Source organism: Camellia sinensis, chromosome 14 (assembly GCF_055761805.1).
Source record: "Camellia sinensis isolate YWXY chromosome 14, ASM5576180v1, whole genome shotgun sequence".
Taxonomy (NCBI): domain Eukaryota; kingdom Viridiplantae; phylum Streptophyta; class Magnoliopsida; order Ericales; family Theaceae; genus Camellia; species Camellia sinensis.
Window position 1 is genome coordinate 14,290,347 of NC_138974.1, and position 21,206 is coordinate 14,311,552.

The 21,206-nt window shown below is 34.2% G+C and overlaps 1 protein-coding gene across 1 annotated transcript; it reads right to left on the minus strand.

The window, feature by feature from the left end:
* Positions 1 to 8,699: 8,699 nt before the first annotated feature.
* LOC145806647 (F-box/LRR-repeat protein At4g14103-like) lies at positions 8,700 to 19,184 on the minus strand. Its single transcript, XM_082904053.1, has 6 exons — positions 18,843 to 19,184; positions 16,899 to 17,062; positions 11,071 to 11,137; positions 9,969 to 10,956; positions 9,292 to 9,438; positions 8,700 to 9,111 (listed from the first exon to the last, which is right to left on the minus strand). Exons 4-6 carry the CDS (start codon positions 10,935 to 10,937, stop codon positions 8,812 to 8,814), a joined length of 1,416 nt encoding a protein of 471 aa, XP_082760179.1. The 5' UTR covers positions 10,938 to 10,956; positions 11,071 to 11,137; positions 16,899 to 17,062; positions 18,843 to 19,184; the 3' UTR covers positions 8,700 to 8,811.
* Positions 19,185 to 21,206: the final 2,022 nt, after the last annotated feature.

Genomic DNA, 21,206 nt, shown 5'->3' on the forward strand with positions numbered 1-21,206 from the left:
AATTATATAATGGTGTTAACTTATAGTATTCAAGTACTTTTTATATAGCGTTCCTGGTTTAGACCCGACCTGTTGATGTTTTGAATTTGGATTTCATCTATCTTATTTAGATATTCATATCTTGCTTTTCCTTATTTCTCATTGAGTTTGGATATTCGAGTGTCTTGGTTGTGTTTGAGACAGGTTGGTTGCTAGTTGGTTCAAATTGTTGTTGTCTAGAATTTGGCCTCTTCGTTCGAGCAAACCTTCTTGCACTAGAGCGAGATTTGTGAGCTTCCAGTGCTTTTGCAGACTTGTAGAGATACTGGGGAGGTAGTGTTCTTTGCTCGAGCAAGACTTCTTGTGCTCAAGCGACGGTCTTCTGTATGTAAAACTTTTGGGAGATTGTATTCTACGCTTAAGTGAAGATTCTTGTGCTTGAGCGAAACAACTTATTGTGTCTAGTTGCTCGAGCAACAAGTCTTACGCTTGAGCGAACTGTGCGTATATCAGTTCGTAAACAGGCTATTTTACATTACTTTTTCATCTCCCTCTCTCTCTAAAACATTTCAAAATCCTAAGTTGAGACTCTTTCTTTCTCTCTAAAACTCACATTCTCTCTACAAATACAACATCCACCATTTTCCCTTTGTTAAAAAGGTAGAGCTCACCTAGAGTTTCGTTTTGATCCGAACAAAGTTGGGTTCCGGTGTTGTTGAAGTTTCCCTTACTCTTTCAATCATCTTTTAGCTTTGAGGTAAAGATACTCTATACTCTTTTATGATACTTAACTTAGTTATTTGTTTTTATAAAACAATCTTGTTATTTTAGAGAATTTTGAACAAACCTAGGGTTTTGGTTTAAAATCAAAAGAGGAATTTTCAAATGAATGTATTGAAAATGGTTGTGGGGTTGGAAATGAGGTTGAGTTATGATCAAACTATTGATTTTGATACTTGGAAATAATTTTGGAAGAAAAAAGGGTTTTACCCTAAATGGCTCAAATATTTATTTTGGATAAATAAATGAAATTGATGTTGAAAATATGAAATTGGATAGATAGTGATATAAATGGTAAATTTTTATATGTATTATCACTCAACTTGAAATTTGGGAAGTTTATCTGTATTGGAGATTTTACACCTGTTTAGAAATATCTGTTTTGTACTATCGGTGGAGGATAACTATGATTGTTGTAGAAATTGCATGAGAATTAAGTGAATTGAAACTAATTTTTCATCCATGTGCATTGAACATTGTTGCTCATTTAATACTTTGTAAATGTATATGAATTTGAGAAAAATTGGTGAACGTTAGAAAGAGGTGTGTATCACCAAATTTAAGTTGGCCTGTGTGTCCAGGGTGAAAGTCTCGAAAAATTCGCGTGTACATGGGTGCCGATTTCTGTGAACGAAATATCCGTAAAATGACAATAGTAGCGCTTGTATAGGCTACGTTTACATGGGTACTGTAACTCGACTTTTCGTGCCCCATTTCGGTAGACGAATAAGCCCTACAGTATCAGACTCTCACGGTTCTGAATCTGATCTCACAAGTGCAACGTGAAATAGATAAATACCAAAGAGTCCAAATTCGGCAAATCTTTTAGAAAATCGATTTTGAATCAAATTGTCAAAAATGGATTGCTTTGCTAGATACAGAGTCGCTACCTAAATATTTTTGAAAAATTTAGGAAACCCATGACTCATGCCAAAGGTCACGTGTCCGTCATCACCAAGATTGTCTCAGCTTGGGAACTTATATACGAGAAGAAAAAGTCATGAATTGAGTACCCCTGCTCGCCTGATCAAAGATCGGCCTATACTAATCATGATATGAATCTTATGTACATTATATGCTCTTGTTCTGATTTATTAGGTTAGCATTACTTTGTGATGCGCACACACATGTATAGACTAACTTGCAAGAATTGGAACATTTGGATTCATGTTTGTTTTGAAAATTGTTTTGAATATGTACCACTTGAAAAAGTGATCGCATATAAACATTTACTCAAATTATTCTAATTCAAGCAATTAGTCTTCATCCACAGACATTCAAAATAGTTTATCACTTATGCACTTAGCCTCATGGCATGCATGCTAAACATGGCAAGCATGCTAAACATGGTAACAATCACATGCATGCTAAAACAAGTAAAGGCTCACCTAATACTTCAAGCCAAAAAGAGAAACGAGTTAGAAAAATGCTTGATTCCTAACTATGCGATATGACTAATGCAACACATGCGATATGTAATTAATAGGCTCGGCTACTAATATGGCATATGAATCAATTTGATAGCATGTGGTCTAAGCATCTTCTTCAAAGAAGTATTTAATACTAACAATGCAAGTTAGAATGACGAACCGAGTCTCGGTGCATGCAATACAAGTGGATGCAAGGCATGAGAGATGCTAAACAAAACATGATGCTCTAAACTAACCATCATAAGCTAGTAAATAAAAGAGAGAATGACGTGGGGTTAGAAGACATATACGTTATTACAATATTACGCCCTCACACAGGAGGGTCCGAATAAACTAACTAGCTAACTAATTAAAGCAAAGCTAATTATTACAAAACAAATTAAATTAGCTAAACTACTTAACTAATTATTACAAACCGAAATGAGTTAATTAATTAACTAATCTAGCTAATTAAAATAATTACAACACGAAACGAATTAGCTATTCTAACTAATTAATTACAAAGCCACTATTTGAATCACAACACTAATATACTTATAACACGGATCCCGAGGATCGATGAAGGGCTCATGCATGAATGCGGTTTCCATTCGAAAAAGCCACTATTTCTGCTGCTGAATGCCTCTGTTGCACAGTATAACACATGCACTGATTTCCACCTCCAGACCAACTCTATTCTGTTTTAAGGGAATAGTGCTTGATTTTACACTGGTGGCCGGCAGAGGGCCTGCCGTCCACCAATAGTGGCCTGCCGGCCATTGATGACTAAATTTCCCTGCTGCAACAGAGAGCAAATAGAGTAGAGACAGTGTATGCTTAAGGGTTTGTTCGCACAATTCGCCCATCCTTATCATTTGAACAACTCAAAGGAGTAGTAAACTTGATTCACAAACCATCAATCTATGCAATTTCATTGCATGATAGCCTATGAACCAAAGGTGCAAGTTCAATGAATGCAACAAACAAGACTCTCAAAACCACCTCCCCATCATGAAAGATCAAGGGAAGTAGTTGCCAATGAATCTTGAACCGTTTTTATCACTAATGAGTATGAAACGACTCGAGACTCAAGGGTTTAATTAACATCCGATTGAACCTTAACCAAGTTATTATCTTGCACCTTTTTTAGCCTTAATTTTATTACTTCATTTCAGATTACCATCCATTCTTTAATCAATTGGGTCCAAAAGGTGAATTTAAGCCCTCTAATGGAAAGATGGCTTGAATCAAGAGTTACTTTAGGTATGAAAGAGACATCATATTGTTGGTAATGAATCCCCAAAGGGATTAAACCATTAAGCATGACATCTCAATCTCATGCTTTAAACAAACAAGTAGTTTGAAACTACTTTCAAAGCAAAACAAAAACCAAGAAAAGTAGGAGGTTGCAGAGATGATTAAAAGTGATCACAAATATAGAAAGCCATAAATAAATACTATCAACTCAAATAAGATGGTGTCTAAGGCCTAAACCATCAAACTTATGAGGACAATTACACTACAAGCATGCAATACAAAGCTCAAATGTAACAAGAAGTTAAAAACAGTCCTAAACACAGTACTAAATAAGTCCTAAAACATGCTGGAATCAAGACAAGAATTGCTAGAATAATAAGTTAAAACATAAAGCTATGTAAGCTAGTGAACAAGACACAAAAAGGGGAGGCTAACCCCTCTAATTTGGACTTTAAAAAGTGTTTTTAGCCACTGAAATAACTCTGAAATTCAGTATTTAAAAGCTTAAAAAGAGTTGATGAAAGAATGGGAAACACAAGTGTAAAAGCTTAGGAAACAAGGTGTAAAGAAGGGTAGTTAACCCCTCTACCTTTAATAGCCTAAAACCACAAGCTTCAGCCCATAAAAACAATCCAAAAATGGTTCAAAAACAGCAAGAAAAGATGGGAGAGAAGTAGTGTAGAGATGCTCAAAATTATACCTCTTAAAGTAAGGTTACTTTTTTGTTCATAAACCAACAAGTTTTCACTCTCAAGGGCTGAAATTTAGACTCAATAATCTCAACAAGGAGAGCTCCAATATCGGTTTAGGAAGTGTAGAGAGAGGGTGTATAGGTTGCAAGATAGAGATAGAGAGAGAATTTCAAGTTTTTGAACTTTTTGTATTTTTTTAAACCTTAAACCATGAAGGAAGGTTCCCTATATATAGAAAAATAGCTCCTTAAGTCGAAAATATCATGCCTAGAACAGCTAGAGCTTTTGGGGGACAGTTGGCCAAAAATATCTGTGTTTTTCAGTAGTGGCTGGCAGGCCAAAAGTGTGAATTGCTGGCTACCTGTCAGCCATCAAAAATCTACTTCCAGGCCCGACTTCAAACGGGCACATCTCCTTCATTCGGACTCAGTTTTAGGTCATTCTTGAGTCTAAATTGAAGCTCCAGAAGTCTACTTTCCAATAATGAAAGCCTAACATCTAAATTTTAAGTGTAAAGAGATATGCCTATTTTAGTAAAAGTTGCTAATTTCTATCTTAACCAGATTGATGCCTAGCTTCAAACAGCCATATCTTCCTCATCCGGACTTGACTTTAGAAGATTCTTAAGTCTAAATTGAAGCCTCGAAAGTCCACTTTCCAATAGTGGTAGCCTCACAACTAAAGTCTAAGTGTAAAAAGAGATAGGCCTGGTTTAGTGAAGGATGCTCAGTTCTCTCTCAACGGTTTCAAGCCCAATTTCTCCCTAACTAGTTTTCTTCCCTTTCCTCTAATTTTCTTCAACTCCAAACCTATAAAGAAGAGGTTTAAAGATTTTTCAAAGAGTTCACCTTTCTTTCATTTATTTCTACTTTGTCTTTGCTTGGTTTACCGAAAAGTATAATTTTTAACAAAATGCGAGCTTTAGAACATTGTAGAAACATTTTCAAAAATATTTTGAAAAAGATGGTTTTAAGGTCTAAAAAAAGTTTCGGTCCAAAATAGTTTCGGTCCAAAATGGGGGGTAAGGTTGGGATTAGAAGCTCTTCTTGCTGAAGAAATTGAACATTTGCACAAAATAACTTTTATCATCGAGTGATCAACCTGAGGCGCAAAAGTCTTAAGGGCAGTCAAAAATAGGGTGTCTACAAGTACCATTTAACGGTTTCCCATGGACGAAATATCCGTGAAAAGTTGTACCGGTTTGAGAATTCCTCCTTGTTTTCTGTTGTAAAGGACATGATTTGAGAATTGAGATATAAACTGAACGTGACATGGTTTTGAGAAAGAAATGTAAAATGTTGTGGTCATAAGCATTGCATATGCATTCAGCCTTATATCTTTATTAAGATTCATATATTGTGTTGGATTATTTCTACTGGGTTTTGGCTCACCCTATATGGGAAAACTATTTTCAAGTGTTGGTGATATGCCTTCATCAAAGACTTAGCTTGGGAGGACTATGGAGCTGAAGGTTTGGTTTTATTATTTTGTATTTAATGTTGTACAAGCCTAGGCTTTATTTGTATTGAGCTTAAGACTCACTTTAGATGTACCCAAGTATTGTCTTGGAAAGTTGTAGCCTTCAGGGCATTTCTATTATCTGTTGAACTTCTATTTTACATTTTGTTGTTGACACATGCTATAGATTCAAGATTGAGATTTATGAATGTATATTTGCACGTGTCACCTCTCTTGTACAACTGCGTCTTATGTAATAGAATGGCATTATCCTTGGATTTATATTGTCATTTAATTATCGTTATGGATGATTTATTGTATTTATTTCAAAGTGTTACATTTTAGAAATATCTTAATTTTATCATTTTTTTTAAATCTTAATTACAGTTAATATTAATATAACATGTGACTATAATAAATTAAAGTAAATGTTTGTTATGAAATTATTATTATCTCTCTCACTTGAGATGATGAATGAATGTAATAGATGATATAATAAAAATTTAAAATCTAAACCAAATACTATTTTTTTTTTCTTTTTTCTTTTTGATATTTTTCGGTATCTGGTTCCTTTGTCCCTGTCATTACTCTTTGGTTATATCCAATTATAAGGATCAATTGAAATATATTGGGACCAATAAGAAATCAGGGAGAGATTTTAAGAGACAACAAAAATTTGAGAGGATCAAATCAAATTCAAAAATGCTAGAGGCCCCAAAAATTCTACCAAAAGTTTTACCAAATGTCTCACATGGGTATGGGACCCACATGAGACCCACATTGTATGGGTCCCACACCCATGTGAGACATTTGGTAAAACTTTTAGTAGAATATTTGGGATTTCTAACATTACTCATCCAAATTTACTTAAAATTTAGAGACAAAGGAGGGTGCCCCCGATGGGAATGGATCGTCGGTCGCCCTTCCCCGTCGCCCTTTTCTGTCGCCCCCAAAACGACGTCATTTTGGGGGTGAATTTTCAAAAAAAAAAAAGGCAGAAGAGAGAGGAAGGAGAAGAAGAGGGAGGGAGGAGGGAAGAGGAGGAGGAGGAGGGGAAGGGCCGGACTAGAGGGGGCCATAAATACAGGGGAGGAGGAGGAGGAGGAGGGGAAGGGCCGGACTAGAGGGGGCCATAAATACAGGGGAGGAGGAGGAGGAGGTGCAGACGGGTCGGAGGCGGAGGTGACGGCGGTCGCAGGTGCTGCGACGAGGTGGAGCTGCTGCGACCTGCGACGGCTGCGATGGCGGCGAGGGACGAGGACGGCGAGCTCGCAGCCTCCTCCTCCTCCTCCTCTCTCCTCCCTCATTCCTCCCTCTTCTCTGCGTTTTTTTTTTTTTGAAAATTTGCCCCCAAAATGACGTCGTTTTGGGGGCGACAGGGGAAGGCGACGGGTGATCCGGATTCGCCCCCGACCCCTTAATAGTTCTGCCACTATCCCCAAACTACCAAACCAGTAGTAATGTTAAACAAATCATAGTAGTCACGTATTTATACTAGTTCTCAGTAATCGTTTATTACTAAAGATTAATTGAATACCACTTCTCAGTTCTCGTTAATAATTATAATAAATTAACATAATCATATAATTAGGTTAAAAAATAATTTTCATGATTTCCCCTATGGATTCTATAGTTTTAATTATTAATATTAATAAGGTTCATAATTCCATTATTAATGTGATTTGAAAAGAGTGAAGATTGAGTACCCACTTTAGCATGCCTCTATTTAGGAAGTGAGTTGACTTTTTGATTTTTTTAGTTATTTTAACCTAGGCTAAAAAGCTTAGTTTGGAAAGAGTTTTTTGACGTTTTGGCTTTTTTGATTTTTTTTGTGAGAAAAGAGTGTAATGATTATGAGTTGGATGTGATATTTTGTTTGTTATGGCTAAAATAGCCTATTTTATTTTTTGTGACTATTTTAACCCCAAAACCACTTGCTAAACACCAATATGCTTTAACTTTTTTTTTTTTTTTTTTTTTTTTTGTAACAGGCAATTTTTTATTTTTATAAACAACAAAACAAAAAATTTGTTGGTGTACATAAAATTTTGAAAACAAATGGAAAAAATAAACATAAAAACACAGGTTTGATGAATTTATGGAACTAATGGCTAGAGAGGGAGGGTGTGAATAGATGTGGTCGTGGTGGGGGTGGACAAAGTTGGTGATTAGAGTGTCATAAGAGGCTATGGGTGACTAGAGGGCCATGAGAACATGATCGGAGGTTACATGATCATCGGATTGCCGAAACTTGTCGAAATATGGCCCCAAGGCCCCAAGCTCATTGGTGGGTTACTTGTAGTTGGCGATTGTTGGGTGATGAGTGAAGGAAAGATAAAGTAAAAATTTGATTTAAAAACAAGTGAAAACAAATATTTTCTATTTTTAAAATTAATTTTATTTTTTTGAAAATAAAAATTGTATACCAAACAATTTTTTGTTTTCCGTCTACATATACATATATATATATATAAACAGTACCAAATGAGGCCCGTCCTTAAATTGAAACACACAAGAAGATATAAAATAAAATTTTGCATGCATGATCCCTCCCTCAAATATCTAACACCACAAGTAGTCAATCTCACTTCCAAGGAGGGACTGAAGCCATATATCAGTTATATTTTCAAATAGTCTGGAATAAATATTTGATCTACACTTTATATCAATCAATTTTTCTAGAATGGCTTTGTTCAAGTCAAAGTGTATATTCTTGTAATCTTTGTACTCAATTTTTTTTTCTTCTAATGTAACAAATTACCTACCAAAAATGAAATAATAAATAAATAAAATGAGTAAATAATTGTCATATGAGATTTCATAATCTAGCAACAATTTACCTATTAAAAAAGAGAGAATAAATAAATAAAATGAGTAAATGGCTGCTATACGAGGTTTCATAATCTAACAACAAATTACTTACCAAAAAAGAGAAATAAAATGAGTAAATGAATGCCATATGAGGTTTCATCCATGACAAGAACGTATCACAAGTTAAAATGTACATCACACCAAAAATATAACTAATAATTTAACAGAAAATTTAAATAGTAAGACGAAACTCAAAAAACAGGTATTCATTTTCTCATCTTAGGAATAAATATGCAATTAAAGAAAATCAATATAACCAAAACTGAATAACTATTAAGCAAATTTTAAAATAAGTTTTATCATCTCTCAACATACAAAGTGCAAATAAAACTTTAGCATACACAAACTTGCTAATAAATTGCCCACTACTCTTTCGAGTCACAAAATAAATTGATTTCACAAAGTTTTGAGGCCCTTCGAAACTTTCGTATACTCTTGAAAAATTTCCTCTCTTTGGCTCGAGTTAAATTGCAAAAATTAATTCTCACCATATTCAGCGCTTCAGTATTTTCCAAAAAATACTTCAATAGCTTGAACTCATCATCATCTCCCTTAAATCCAGCGAATCTGATTTCCTCAAGGAAAGAGAAACAACTAGGCATTTCTTGTAGCAGTTCAATCCAGTCGAAATCATATTTTACACCATTTTTATCGCATGAAGGATCCTAGAAAAAAGAGAAAAGAGAAGTTCATAAGTTGCAAATCAAAGAAACACGTCTTCTTAATGTGTTGTGTCCTGCATTTATTGAAAATTTCCACGTGTCACGTCTAGTGTCCATATCCATGCTTAGACACAGCCTAAAAAAAAAAAAATACAAATTTGAATATTTTACATGTAAACTCACCTTCAACAATGTCAGAGTTTTTAGTTTGGGAACACAATCAAGCAAGTCTGGTAGCCTTCTCCAGCTATAATTATTGTGAACAGCCAGTTCCAAATTAGTCAAATTTGGGTATAGTGGCAACTTGTAATCGTCGGCAAATTCCAAAACCTTTATAAAAGATGAAATAATATGGCAAAGCACAATTATATTACAAAGCAAATAGAACAAAATTATATCCATGGTACTTGTAATGTGTCTTGTGTCAATTGGTCCCGGTAATTTTAATTATAGCAATTTTGTCTTTTAATTTTTCACGTTGTGTATTGGTTTAGTGCAATTGATAACAATCGTTAACAAATTGAATAGAAATCAAAGGCAAAATGATCCATTCAGAAGGGAATGAATTGTTTCGAATTGGATGTCAACCCGTCAATCAATTTGAGGTGAGTGAATGGACTATTTTGCCGTTGATTTCAGTCCAATTTATATAGAGCCGTTGCCTATTGGACTAAATTAACACAATGTGAAAATTTTAAGAGAAAATTGAAAAGATTAGAATTGTAAGGACCAAATTGGTACGAGGCAAACTACAAGGACTGCAAGGAAAATTTATCCAGTCAAATATTAGTATATGTCACAAGAAATTATAGGGTCAAATTTCAAAATGACCTCATTAAGAAAAGACAGAGCAAACATACCCCCATAGTTGCTGCAGCTAGTGATAGAAACTTGACACTAGTGATTCCTTCCAGAAGCATGAATAGTTTATTAGCATGTTCCTTTGTTCCGAGCAGTTCTATACAGCAGTATCCAACATTTATATATGCTCTAACTAACGAGGATAGGTTGTTCAGCGAGTAGCAAGGCAAGTAATCATCACGAACAGTCAGGTGTTCAAGAACTGGTGCATTGACAACAATCTTGTTCTTTGAAAGCTTCATTCCCCTATCAAAGTGTTCACATTCCAGAAACGTAATCAAATGGAACTTTAATTTCTTTAGAGCGGGCGAAGAGACATCAAAAATCATTTCCGACTCATCCACTACATTTGCTCTTAAGTGCAAATCCTCAAGCATCGGGCAGCTAGTGAAGAGCTTCTGTGTTATGTCATTTTCCGGATAATGAAGTGAAACATGGAGAATCTTGAGGTTCGGCAAGTAAACCGAGGTAGGAAAATTGAATTTCAGTTCATTTATTAGCTTCAAGACCACCAGTGTCTTGCAACAAAAGAGCTTTTGAGGCAAAATAAGATCCTGCCTTGTGTACATTTCGATATCAACCTCTTCAACACCACGCGCAGTAAGAACACTTATCCATGTATGTACACGGGATACATCAATTCCCCCACCATCTTTCAGATGGAATCTTTTAATACACGGCGATCTGTGAAAGAAAAATACCTTGGTGACAAAATTCATGAAACTTTTATCATAATCAGGAGTCTGCATCGGAGCATCAAGCATCAATCCATCAAAGTCAAGATTTGGGACAAATGCCCACAGGTCCTTCCATCTTTTGGATAGGACGGTGGTTCTGAATGCAAATTTGGTTGGAATGAAAGAAAGAATGTAAATGAGAAGCGAGTCTGGCAGGCTGCTGATTCTATCTTCTCCATGTCCAATATTCACCTCCTTCAAAGGTTGCAGATGCTTCGACACTGAAGTCATGATTTCTGTGGTGCTCTTCCTAAACAAAATAGATAAAATTAGACTGTTGTGATTGGGCAAACAGACCATATCAGAGTAAGGTTACAATAATTTTCTAGGGAACTGTTAGTAAAAAGAATTGGAAGGGTTTTACCTCTGAGAGAAAGAGAGAGAGGTTGGAGATGATCAAAGATGTCAATCCAAGCTCCAAGAAGACAAAGCTGCCAAGTAGAAGATCAGTTAGCCATCAGAACAATTGTTCATGAATCATAACATTATGATATGATTTATGAACCAGTAGTCTATTGCAACATCACAAAAAAGACCTTAACATTCCATAATAAGTTTCACTTTTCTTGATAATAAAAATAATATGTTTCAGTTGCCTTGACATACCTATATTTGCTCAATAAGACAAACTGCTACAAGCTGTCTTGCTCAAAAAAGAATTGAAGTACTTACTATGATTTAAACCTTTTCTCCATTAGCTGTAACTAACAAGCTTATGCACTCACTCAAGCATAGCCATGTGTTTATTAGAAAAATTGAACCAAACATCAAAAAGACTCAGTGTAGTCATGTATATTAGATATATAATGGTTAATCAGGTAAAAGTATTTTAACCATTTAACTTACATCACAAACAAGGTTCACATTGGTTCGTACAAAGCAACTTGTTCAAACAAGGTTCACATTGGTTCGTACAAAGCAACTTGTTCTGAAGGCCATAAAGGTTCATTTTACAACAAAGCTAGTAAACTTTGAAGCTAGCAATGGAAAACACAATAAGAAAATATCACCGATCATTTGCAACAAAGAGTGCAAGGTTCGATCTTGAACTTACCATGATTCCTTAAAACAACTGCAAAATCCACACTAACTAAGCCACAGCAATCTGATTAGGCAGCATGTCCGAAAACAGAAAAATTTCCCTTATAAAAACAATGGACATTAATAGCAAATGGCCATGTTGCCTAGTGGCATCACCCTAACACTTCCATAGGGGGGAGGTTGCAGGTTCAGCCCCGTAGGGGGCAAGGGCACTTGGGTGGGGTATTTGGGAGATTTTGCTCATCAATAAAACAAAAACAAAGTGATTATAATAATCTCAGCAAGTTGAAATTTAAAGGGATATCCAACCCTGTGTCACCAACAGTCACCAAAGGAGGGGAGGGATCAAGCACAAGAAGAAAGAATGCAATTTTTACAATCTCCCACCACAATTAACGTGGATCATTTCCCATTCCATATTAAAACTTGATACTTAGTGTTGGCCATCTTGCTGCTAATTTTCAAGTTAGAAGTCACATCAATCCTATGTTTGGATTGATACAATACGATAGATAATTATATAAGCATTTAAAACCTAGAAGTTTCACAGACAATCAGGTTCAACACACAGAAAATAGAACCCCAACTATTCAACAGGTTAAAAAAACTCATACCCAATCATGGTTTTAAAAAACGATATCGGCTAAGTAGCACGGACACGGACACGGGACACGATACGGACACGACACGGACACGTGGACACGTAATTTTTCAAAAAATGGGGGACACGACACGTTGGGGACACGTTTAATATATATAATTTTATTTATATATTATATGTAAAATTAAAAAATATATACTATTTGTATTTATTTTTATTTATTTATTTTATTTATTATATGCAAAATTAAAAAATATATACTAATTTTATTTATTATATGTAAAATTAAAAAATAAATATATTATTTGTATTTATTTATATTATTTAAGACCAAAAGAAAGGTTAGGGGTTATATTATATTATTTATTTATATTATTTATTATTACTATATAAATATATATATATATATATATATATGTATATATATTATTAGTATATAACGTATATAGCTGTTGCGTCGAAAATTTTAGCGAGAGAGAGAGAGAGCAGAGAGGGTCAAACGATGCGCAGAGAGGGAGACGAGGTCGATGGTCGATCAATGGTCAAACGAGGGTCAAACGAGGGCGATCGATGGTCGATCGAGGCGCAGAGAGGGAGACGAGGAAGACGAACAGGTTAGGTTTCTTCTCTCTGTCCTCAATCTGTCTCTCTTTTCCCTCGACCTATCTCCCTCTCTCTCTCTTCCCTCGATCTGTCTCTGTCTCTGGCTCTCTCTCTTTCTCCTCTCCAACAGTTCTAGGGCTTCTTCGATCCACCCACCTGCGTGTCTGAATCGTGTCCTCGCGTGTCCAACGTCGTGTCCGACTCTGAAAAATTCTGAAAAAAGGGGGACACGCAGGGGAGAGTGTCGGACACGTGTCAACAGCGTGTCGTACGCGTGTCTGTGTCTGACACGTGTCCGACACTAATACGCAAGCCTCAGGGACGTGTCCGTGCTTCATAGGATATCGGGATATGTATCGGTATCAGTGATATGCTCATACATCGATTGACATCAGACAATATCAGATAGTATCAACCATTATATCAGTGAATAACGGTATCAGAAGACTAAAATTCCAATTCGTAACAGCTGATATTTAAAAGCTCGTACCCAACAAAATTTGTACAATGTTCTGTACAGAGAAGAAAAAAAATAAATCCATCAAAACATCAAAAAGTAGTTGAAAAATCTCAAACCCAATTCAAAAATTGTGTATCCGTCTTTACCTAATTTTCAGCTTGAAAATCCAACAAATTGGCTGCTCAAAGCCACAATAATATGAAAAATCAACTCAGATGACAAAATGATGAAGGATCTTAGTTCATACGTTTTACCTAACACAAAAATTAAATGGTCAAGTGCGGAATACTTACAGCTTCCAAATCTGAGGCAGAAAGTTAGAGGGATCTAAACCAACACAAATTTCAGAGGCAAAAATGAGATTAGGCTTCGATCTGAATGCAATCCATCAAAAAATCCATAAAAAAAATAACGAAGGACTTAGATCTAGACTAAGAGACAGTACCCGAGCCTGATCCAAAAATCACTAGCTTGAACTCACCCAAATAAAACAAGATCCAAAGAAAATATTCACAAAAACCACCAATAGCCGATTGAAGACGAAGAAAATTGAAACAACTTGATTAATTCGAAGCTTAGCACCATGAAATTGAATGAAAAATGAAGCTAAAACAGGAAGGCATCGGTCTAGAAGGTGAAGAAAACCACGGCCATCAAATAATGGTTGGCGGCACTGGTGGTATCAGAGCTGGTGTCAGACTGCTCACAGCAAACCCTATCTCTCTCTCTGGGCCAAGTTAATATTTAGGGCATCGCACGACTTAAATAAACATTACCACCAAAATTGGATTGTTTAGTAATTTTTCGACATGATGGTGTAAAAGTTTTTCCTTAGAAAGTTTTTTCCAACTTTAAGTGCAACCAAGCAATAAAAATGAAAAAAAAAAAGAAAAGAAAAAGAAATTTGCAAGAAATTTTGTTTTACATCAAAATAAATGGAACTTAAGTAACCAATTGACAATAACTATATGGAATACATAGTAGTAAACATTCATAAAGGAAAATCATATGTGATTGGGTCCACTTTCTTACAACTTCAGCTTTAAGAATAAATGGTTATCTAGCATGGTATCAAAGTTTTGGTTTTGGTAGGTCTTGGGTTTAAGTTTATTCTTATGTATTTGCTACCAATCCAACACGTGCTTTTCTTGTGCACCTTATGTTATTTGTGTACACATTCATTTTCTGATCTCTATTTCATAACAATTTGAGCTTTTGAGGCAAATATTTGTCTAACAAAATGATTAATAAGCAATGGTATTTGGTGCTACACATTACTGTCACATTGTGAATCGTTTTTGCTAAAATAGTGAATTGTGAAATTCATTTTAATTAATATAATACATAATTTTAAAGATGTATTTTGACATATAAAAATACACACGTGGTGTGTAAAATTAAATGTTATCCATATAATTAAATTATATATATACACATATAAAACCATATATATTGATATGACTAGTTGATGTCTTTTTTATTTTTTGATAGAGATGAAAACGACTTTGTTTCATGCATTATGCAGAAGAAAAAAAAATTACTTGCACTATCATTCAATTTCCGATTCAACAACACAATTCGAATCCTTTTGGTTGAGACTCATGTCGAATTGTGAATCATACGATTCTAACAACACTGGTGCTACCAACCATAAAACAAGCACTACCTTCATCATTAATCACCGAAGTGTTAGTGAACATTTGCAGCACCACTTCCGCCTTAGTTGCTCCTAATATTGCTAATCCAACATTAGGCCAACCATCACTGCCACAAATATGCATATGCAACTACAATATACAAATTGCTTGTTTTTTAATTGAATAAAAGCTGCAGATAGCTAGGAAATGTTATAATTATTCATGCTAATTGAAGGCAATTGCTTAAGTTACATAGCTTTCACCAAAATTCAAACTCAGATTGGAAGCTTACACTTCAGGGCATTACTTGGTTCAAAGATTTGGTATTGAATAAGGGATTAGACCCTTTAAAGCCAAATCTTGCATTTCGATCAATCCTTACATTGGATTACTCTAATTCCAAAATTTCAAGTTGTTACCAAAAAGCAAAGAGTTCCAAATTATAAAAATAAAATAATAATAATAAAAAAAGAACTGTTATTTGCAAATCTCATGCACTCGATTCAAAGAAAAAAAGAACAAAATGAGAAAACTAAGAGCATTAGTATTAAAAATGGTGCCACTCTAATAGTTGAAAGCTTGCCAATATTGCTTCCATCCTCAACACGCATTTAGAAAAGCCCATTTCAAGCACAGTTTCTATGCACTTTTTAGTAAGCTTAAACTATTTTTTTTTTAAATAAAATATATTTCATTAATTTTAACTTTTAGATCATAGTAGTATTGAATGGGCCCTTGATGATTATACACTTCAAGATTGCATTCCATTGCTTACTTCACGCGTAGAAGCTACAACTTGCCATTCTAGTGTAATTCATTGTAAACCATGGCTAAGAAATCATGGTTGTGAATATTTTGTAAAGTACAAGAGATATTATGTAAAAGTTATGATTAAATTCCATATGATTTATTGGCCTCTTGATTATCATATTATCCATTAATAGTTGTTTTCTAAAAATGTGAACAAACCTATGTAAAATTTACACCTACAACATTTGTACAAGTGCACAAGACTCCAATCTTTTTAGTTTAAAAGGGTAAGTATAAGAATTTTTAATTATTATTTTTTTACTGTCTACTATGAATCCTTTGTTATTAGACATTAACTTCTAAAAATATTTGTTTTACTTCAATCAAACGCAAGCTTGCACTTTGTTCCTACGCTCTAGGAGTCATTTGCACACAATTGTCCCCCACGCTTTCACCAAGATTCCAGCATCTCCAACACCACAACTATCATCATTATATATTCATTATCAATAATGAACATTTACTCACAACACCATCATCAAATCATAAACAAGAATCCTACTATATCACTACCATTGAACCCTCAACTTGCCAATTTTTAACTGTAAATCATTGATCTCAATAGATAGATTGATAGTTGCACTTTCCTGTTGTAGAAAACTACTCCTTTGAGATTTTATTGTTTACATTAGATGGTTAGCTTATGTTTTCTTGTAGCTCTACATTCAAAAATCAATTCTCTTGCATTCTTGAACTTGTTTTTTGTCTTGTGGCTACTACCAATATGATATGCAAGCCATAGAAGTGATGCTATTAATTAAGAGCAACTAGAAATCCATGGAAAGAAAACAAAAAACAAAACCAACTAGTACCAACCTAATAAATTTGTCAACCTATAAAAACAAACACCCAAAACCAACTTATAGAATATGGCAAGAACGATATTAGGAAAGCTAACATGCACCGACATGACAACTTATTGAAGTTCAATACAAAAAAGCAATCAATCATGTGAAGATAGCTAATTAGCATTCTCCTAATACGAAGCAATAAAACATTCAATGGAAAAATAAATTCATTTAGAAAGAATTAATTCTTACCTTATTCAGTACTTCAGCATTTTTCAGAAAATACTTCCAACTAATCATCATCCCCTTTAAATCCATAAACTTTAATTTCTTCAAGGGAAGGCAAATAACTAGATTTTTTGGCATTTCAATCTAGTTGAAATCATGATTTGCATCATCTTCATCATATGGAGGATCTTAGAAAAAAGAGAAAAGAGAAATTCAAAATCTATTAATCAAAGAAACATAGACACTTCTAATCTAGGTCTTCCCTATGTGGTGTATACTACATATTTTGAAAATTTTCATGTGCCCGTGTTATGTCAAGTGTCTGTATCTGTGCTTTTTAGATACAAAAAACATGCTACAAATTTTAAAAAATTTACATGTGAAGTTAACTTTGTCAATGCTAAGAGTTTGCAGTTTACAAACACTATAAAGCAAGTTTGGTAGCCGTCTCTAGGTATAACAATTGTAAACAACCAGCTCCAAACAAATCAAATTTGGGTATATGGGCAACTTATGATCATCAGCAAATTCAAGAACCTTTATAAAAGATGAAATATCAAGCCAAAACAAAATTATATTACAAATCAAATAAGGTAAAATTATACCTACTGACCTTCTAATGTGTCTCATGTCAATTTAGTCACTGAAATTTAAATTATATCAATTTTGTCTTTTAAATTTTTACGTTGTGTATTAGTTTAGTCCAATTGATAATATTCGTTAACAAATTGAATAAAAATTAACGGCAAAATGATCCATTTAAAAGGTAATTAATCATTTAAAATTGGATGTCAACCCCTCATTCCAATCCATTCCCTTGAAACTAAGAAGCTCATCATTGTAATTCAAAATATCACAAGCAAATCATTTTGTATGATAATTTTGTAAAAAGAAATTGTTTGCTTAGCTTTTTCCATGTTAAATATATTTGGTGTAAGTTGAATAAAATAAGTGAATGCAAGTACGCTTTCATGGTTGATATTTAATTTGTGTCAGATGTCAAATGAGGATAGCTCAATTTATTATTTTCTTCAGACCAACAAGAGAATGAAAACGGTACATAAAGATCTTAGTAATTATGAGCGATGATATCACGATTCAAAATAAGATGAAATTTAATAATAATATAAAGATCTACTTATAGAAATTTTTATGTTCACTTTTTCTTTTTCTTTTTACCTGTAAACTGTAAAGCTACGGAGCACTGACACTTCAAAACAAGTGCCATAGGGGTGTCAGACCCGGACGGGGGCATGTATGCGACACGCCATATGGGATGTCCTGTTATTTAAATTCTTTTTTTCAAGGGAGATAACAAGGACATGACATGGACACACTGGGGATACTTCAAGGGCACACCAACTAGATTTGTTTCCTCTTTTCTTTAGTGTTTTTGATGAATGCTGGATAATTATTACTTTTGCTTAGACTTAAATACTTAATAAATCATCCATAATAGAGATATAAACCGCAAGTGTTAATTTGAAAGTGTTTTTTTTATTTTTTTTTATTTCAAATATCAAATTAGTATTAGTTTTTGTTAATTTTGATTGTTTGTGGATATAATATTAAACTACATAACAAATAAAATATCTGAAAACTATATTTCATTGTCATGTCCCACCATACGTGTCCCCATTCTTTTGACATCATCGTGTCAAGTGTTCCAGTTCGTGCTTTATTTTCTTGCTCATCCAAACTGAACACTGAGAATCATTTCCTTCTTTTTTTTTTCTCACCCCGCGATCCCAACAGAGCCTTCTTCTTAGGATCTACTTATTTAGATGTTAAATAAGCTAGATAGCAATGACATATAAACACACTAACTTGTAGTGGCTAGCTATCAATCTCATACACAATCATCAAATCCATTTCAAAAGTGAACATTTTTAGGAATCAATGTATAAAAAAAATTGTATAGGAAACAAATCCATGATGGAATTGTCAGGAAAACAGAATTTATCGTACCTCTGATTCATCATCTTCATCAAATTCTTGTATCAGAGCCTTGCATTGATCGAAGCTTCTCCGTCGCCCCCGATGCGAAAACCTCGCCGGAATCAAGAAGTCACCGACGAAGCAGCTTCGCCAGCGGTACATCTGACTTCGGGCTGGTTTGGCAAGTTTCAAAAAAGTCAAAAAGTCAAAAAGTCACTATCCTATTTAACTCACATCATCTTATTTAAGTCACATCACCTCTCTAACACATCACTTCAAACCCAACCCAAATCCAACCCATATTTCATAAAAAGTCAAAAAGTGCACTTATTTAGATCATCCAAACAACTCCTTCGTCTCACCATTGATCGCAGAGGAGAAGGGTAACTGGTACAGAAGCCTTATATACAACCTCCCGACCCGACCCGTTAATGGTTTGACCCATTTCGTACCATCTTAAAATTTGATTTTAAAAAAAATGTGAACTTTTTTTTTTTTTATTATTATTATTTTTTTTAATCCATTCATCAAGGGAAAAATTGTGAGTTACTGGCAAGACCCCCCCCAAAAAAACAAAACAAAACAAAATTATAAAAAAGTTTATAATTTTAATTATTAAAATTGATAAGTTTTCACACTGATTTGAATTTTATTTTAAAAGTACACATTGCAGTGTTATTTTCCCTTCATCAAATCAAGGGTGAATTATTTTTTTCACTCAATTGAGAATTTATCAAATTTTTGATGAAAAATAAAAATTTAAAAAGATGAGCTTTGGATATTTTTTAGTTTATTATTTTTATTTTATATATTAAATTTGATTAAAAGTAAAATTTGAAACTTATAATATTTTATGTTAATAATTATATAATGGTGTTAACTTAATTATGTAAGTAGGGGTTCAATTTGGACAAATTCAACTTGAGCAACTTGTATCCGGTCTGAGTTTTTTAAGGACTTAGGCAATAATATTTTGTAATCTAGACGGGCCTGAGCAGATTTTTTATGCCCGAATTACAATTTGAGTTAGGTCTAGATAGAGGCTGTGTGTAATCCAAGCGACTCGAACTCGAGTTGCATTTTATATATTATAAAAATTATATAATATATGTATAAATGTGGGCATCTCTCCTTCATTTTGGCTTTCAATCTCATTTACTTCAGAGGTTATAAATGGAATTTGGCTTTGTGGAGTAGGCAACCACGTGGGCTGTCTCCCTTTGTCTTCACTGTATCTTCTCTTGGGAAAAAGACCACCATTTCTTCCTCATTCTTGTCATTTCTCTTTCTTTCTCTTTTTGACCACCATTGAAATTCAAGCTTTGAGCTTCACCCACATGATCCCTCATTCCTCTTGAGATTCACGAACGAGATCTTGAGGCGATATACCCTTTTATAGATTTAATTTGTATTTTTTTCCTTTTTTATTTTATTTTATCTTTCCAAAAGAAAGTGTTGAGTTGGGTTCCATACTATATGCCTCAGCTTGTCTCTCTAAAACTCTTGATAAAGTTATCTTCTATGCTTGTTGTGTTGGATTTGCAGGTAGAAACTATAAAAAGTATCATTTTGATAGAAGTAATGGTTTACTTGCAAATAATTTGGGCAAATTTTAATGTAGGTATGATTTAGTTTTTTAATGGATTGTTTAGAAATTTCCGTCATTTATGATTTAATTCTATTTGTGTGTGAAGATGAATTATTTTTCTTTTTTTATTTAGCGTATGATTGTTATTGAATCACTTCCAATTTGATTTTTATTTTTTATTTTTTTGTTATTTGTCTATTCAATTTGGGCAATTCGGCTAACTTGAGCTCAGATTATGTAGCTCAGTTCGGGCTTGGGCAGCTAAGCTCAGGTTGATGGTCGGGCTTGGGCACTTCCAAACACAATTCGGGCTGAGCCTGGGCAACCCTCCAACCCGAGCCAACCTACCCGAGTTGCATCCTTATACTCAAGTACTTTTTAGAAAGGGAAAGGCTAAAGCATATTGTTGGGTCTGTGAGGCCCACCACAGGTCCCGTTTCGATGATCCGAACTATTCAATGTGTAGAGCTCATCGAGTACTTCATGCCTGCAAAAAATCACATAGATCGGATATCGGTAGCCCTTTGATCGGAACACATTTTTGTCAATAGTAAATATAATTTTAAAAATAAATTGTTAATAAAAATATATTCCGATCAAGGGGCTACCGATATCCGATCAATGTAATTTTTTGTAGGCATGAAGTACTCGACAAGCTCATTAAATAGTTCTGATTATCGAAACGGAACCCGTGGTGAGCCCCACAGGCTCAACCGTATGCTCCAATCCACATAATGAACTAGAGAGAAGCCTCTCCTTTTTAGAAATATCATAATTTTGTCAAAAATTCTATTTCTAGTACTTAG

Excerpts from the sequence above, each read along its gene's own strand:
- LOC145806647 (XM_082904053.1), bottom strand. The coding sequence starts at position 10,937 with ATGACTTCAGTGTCGAAGCATCTGCAACCTTTGAAGGAGGTGAATATT. Across the intron at positions 9,439-9,968 it reads TAGCTGCAGCAACTATGGGG|GTTTTGGAATTTGCCGACGA; the intron begins GTATGTTTGCTC and ends TCTTTTATAAAG. Across the intron at positions 9,112-9,291 it reads AAACTCTGACATTGTTGAAG|GATCCTTCATGCGATAAAAA; the intron begins GTGAGTTTACAT and ends TCTTTTTTCTAG.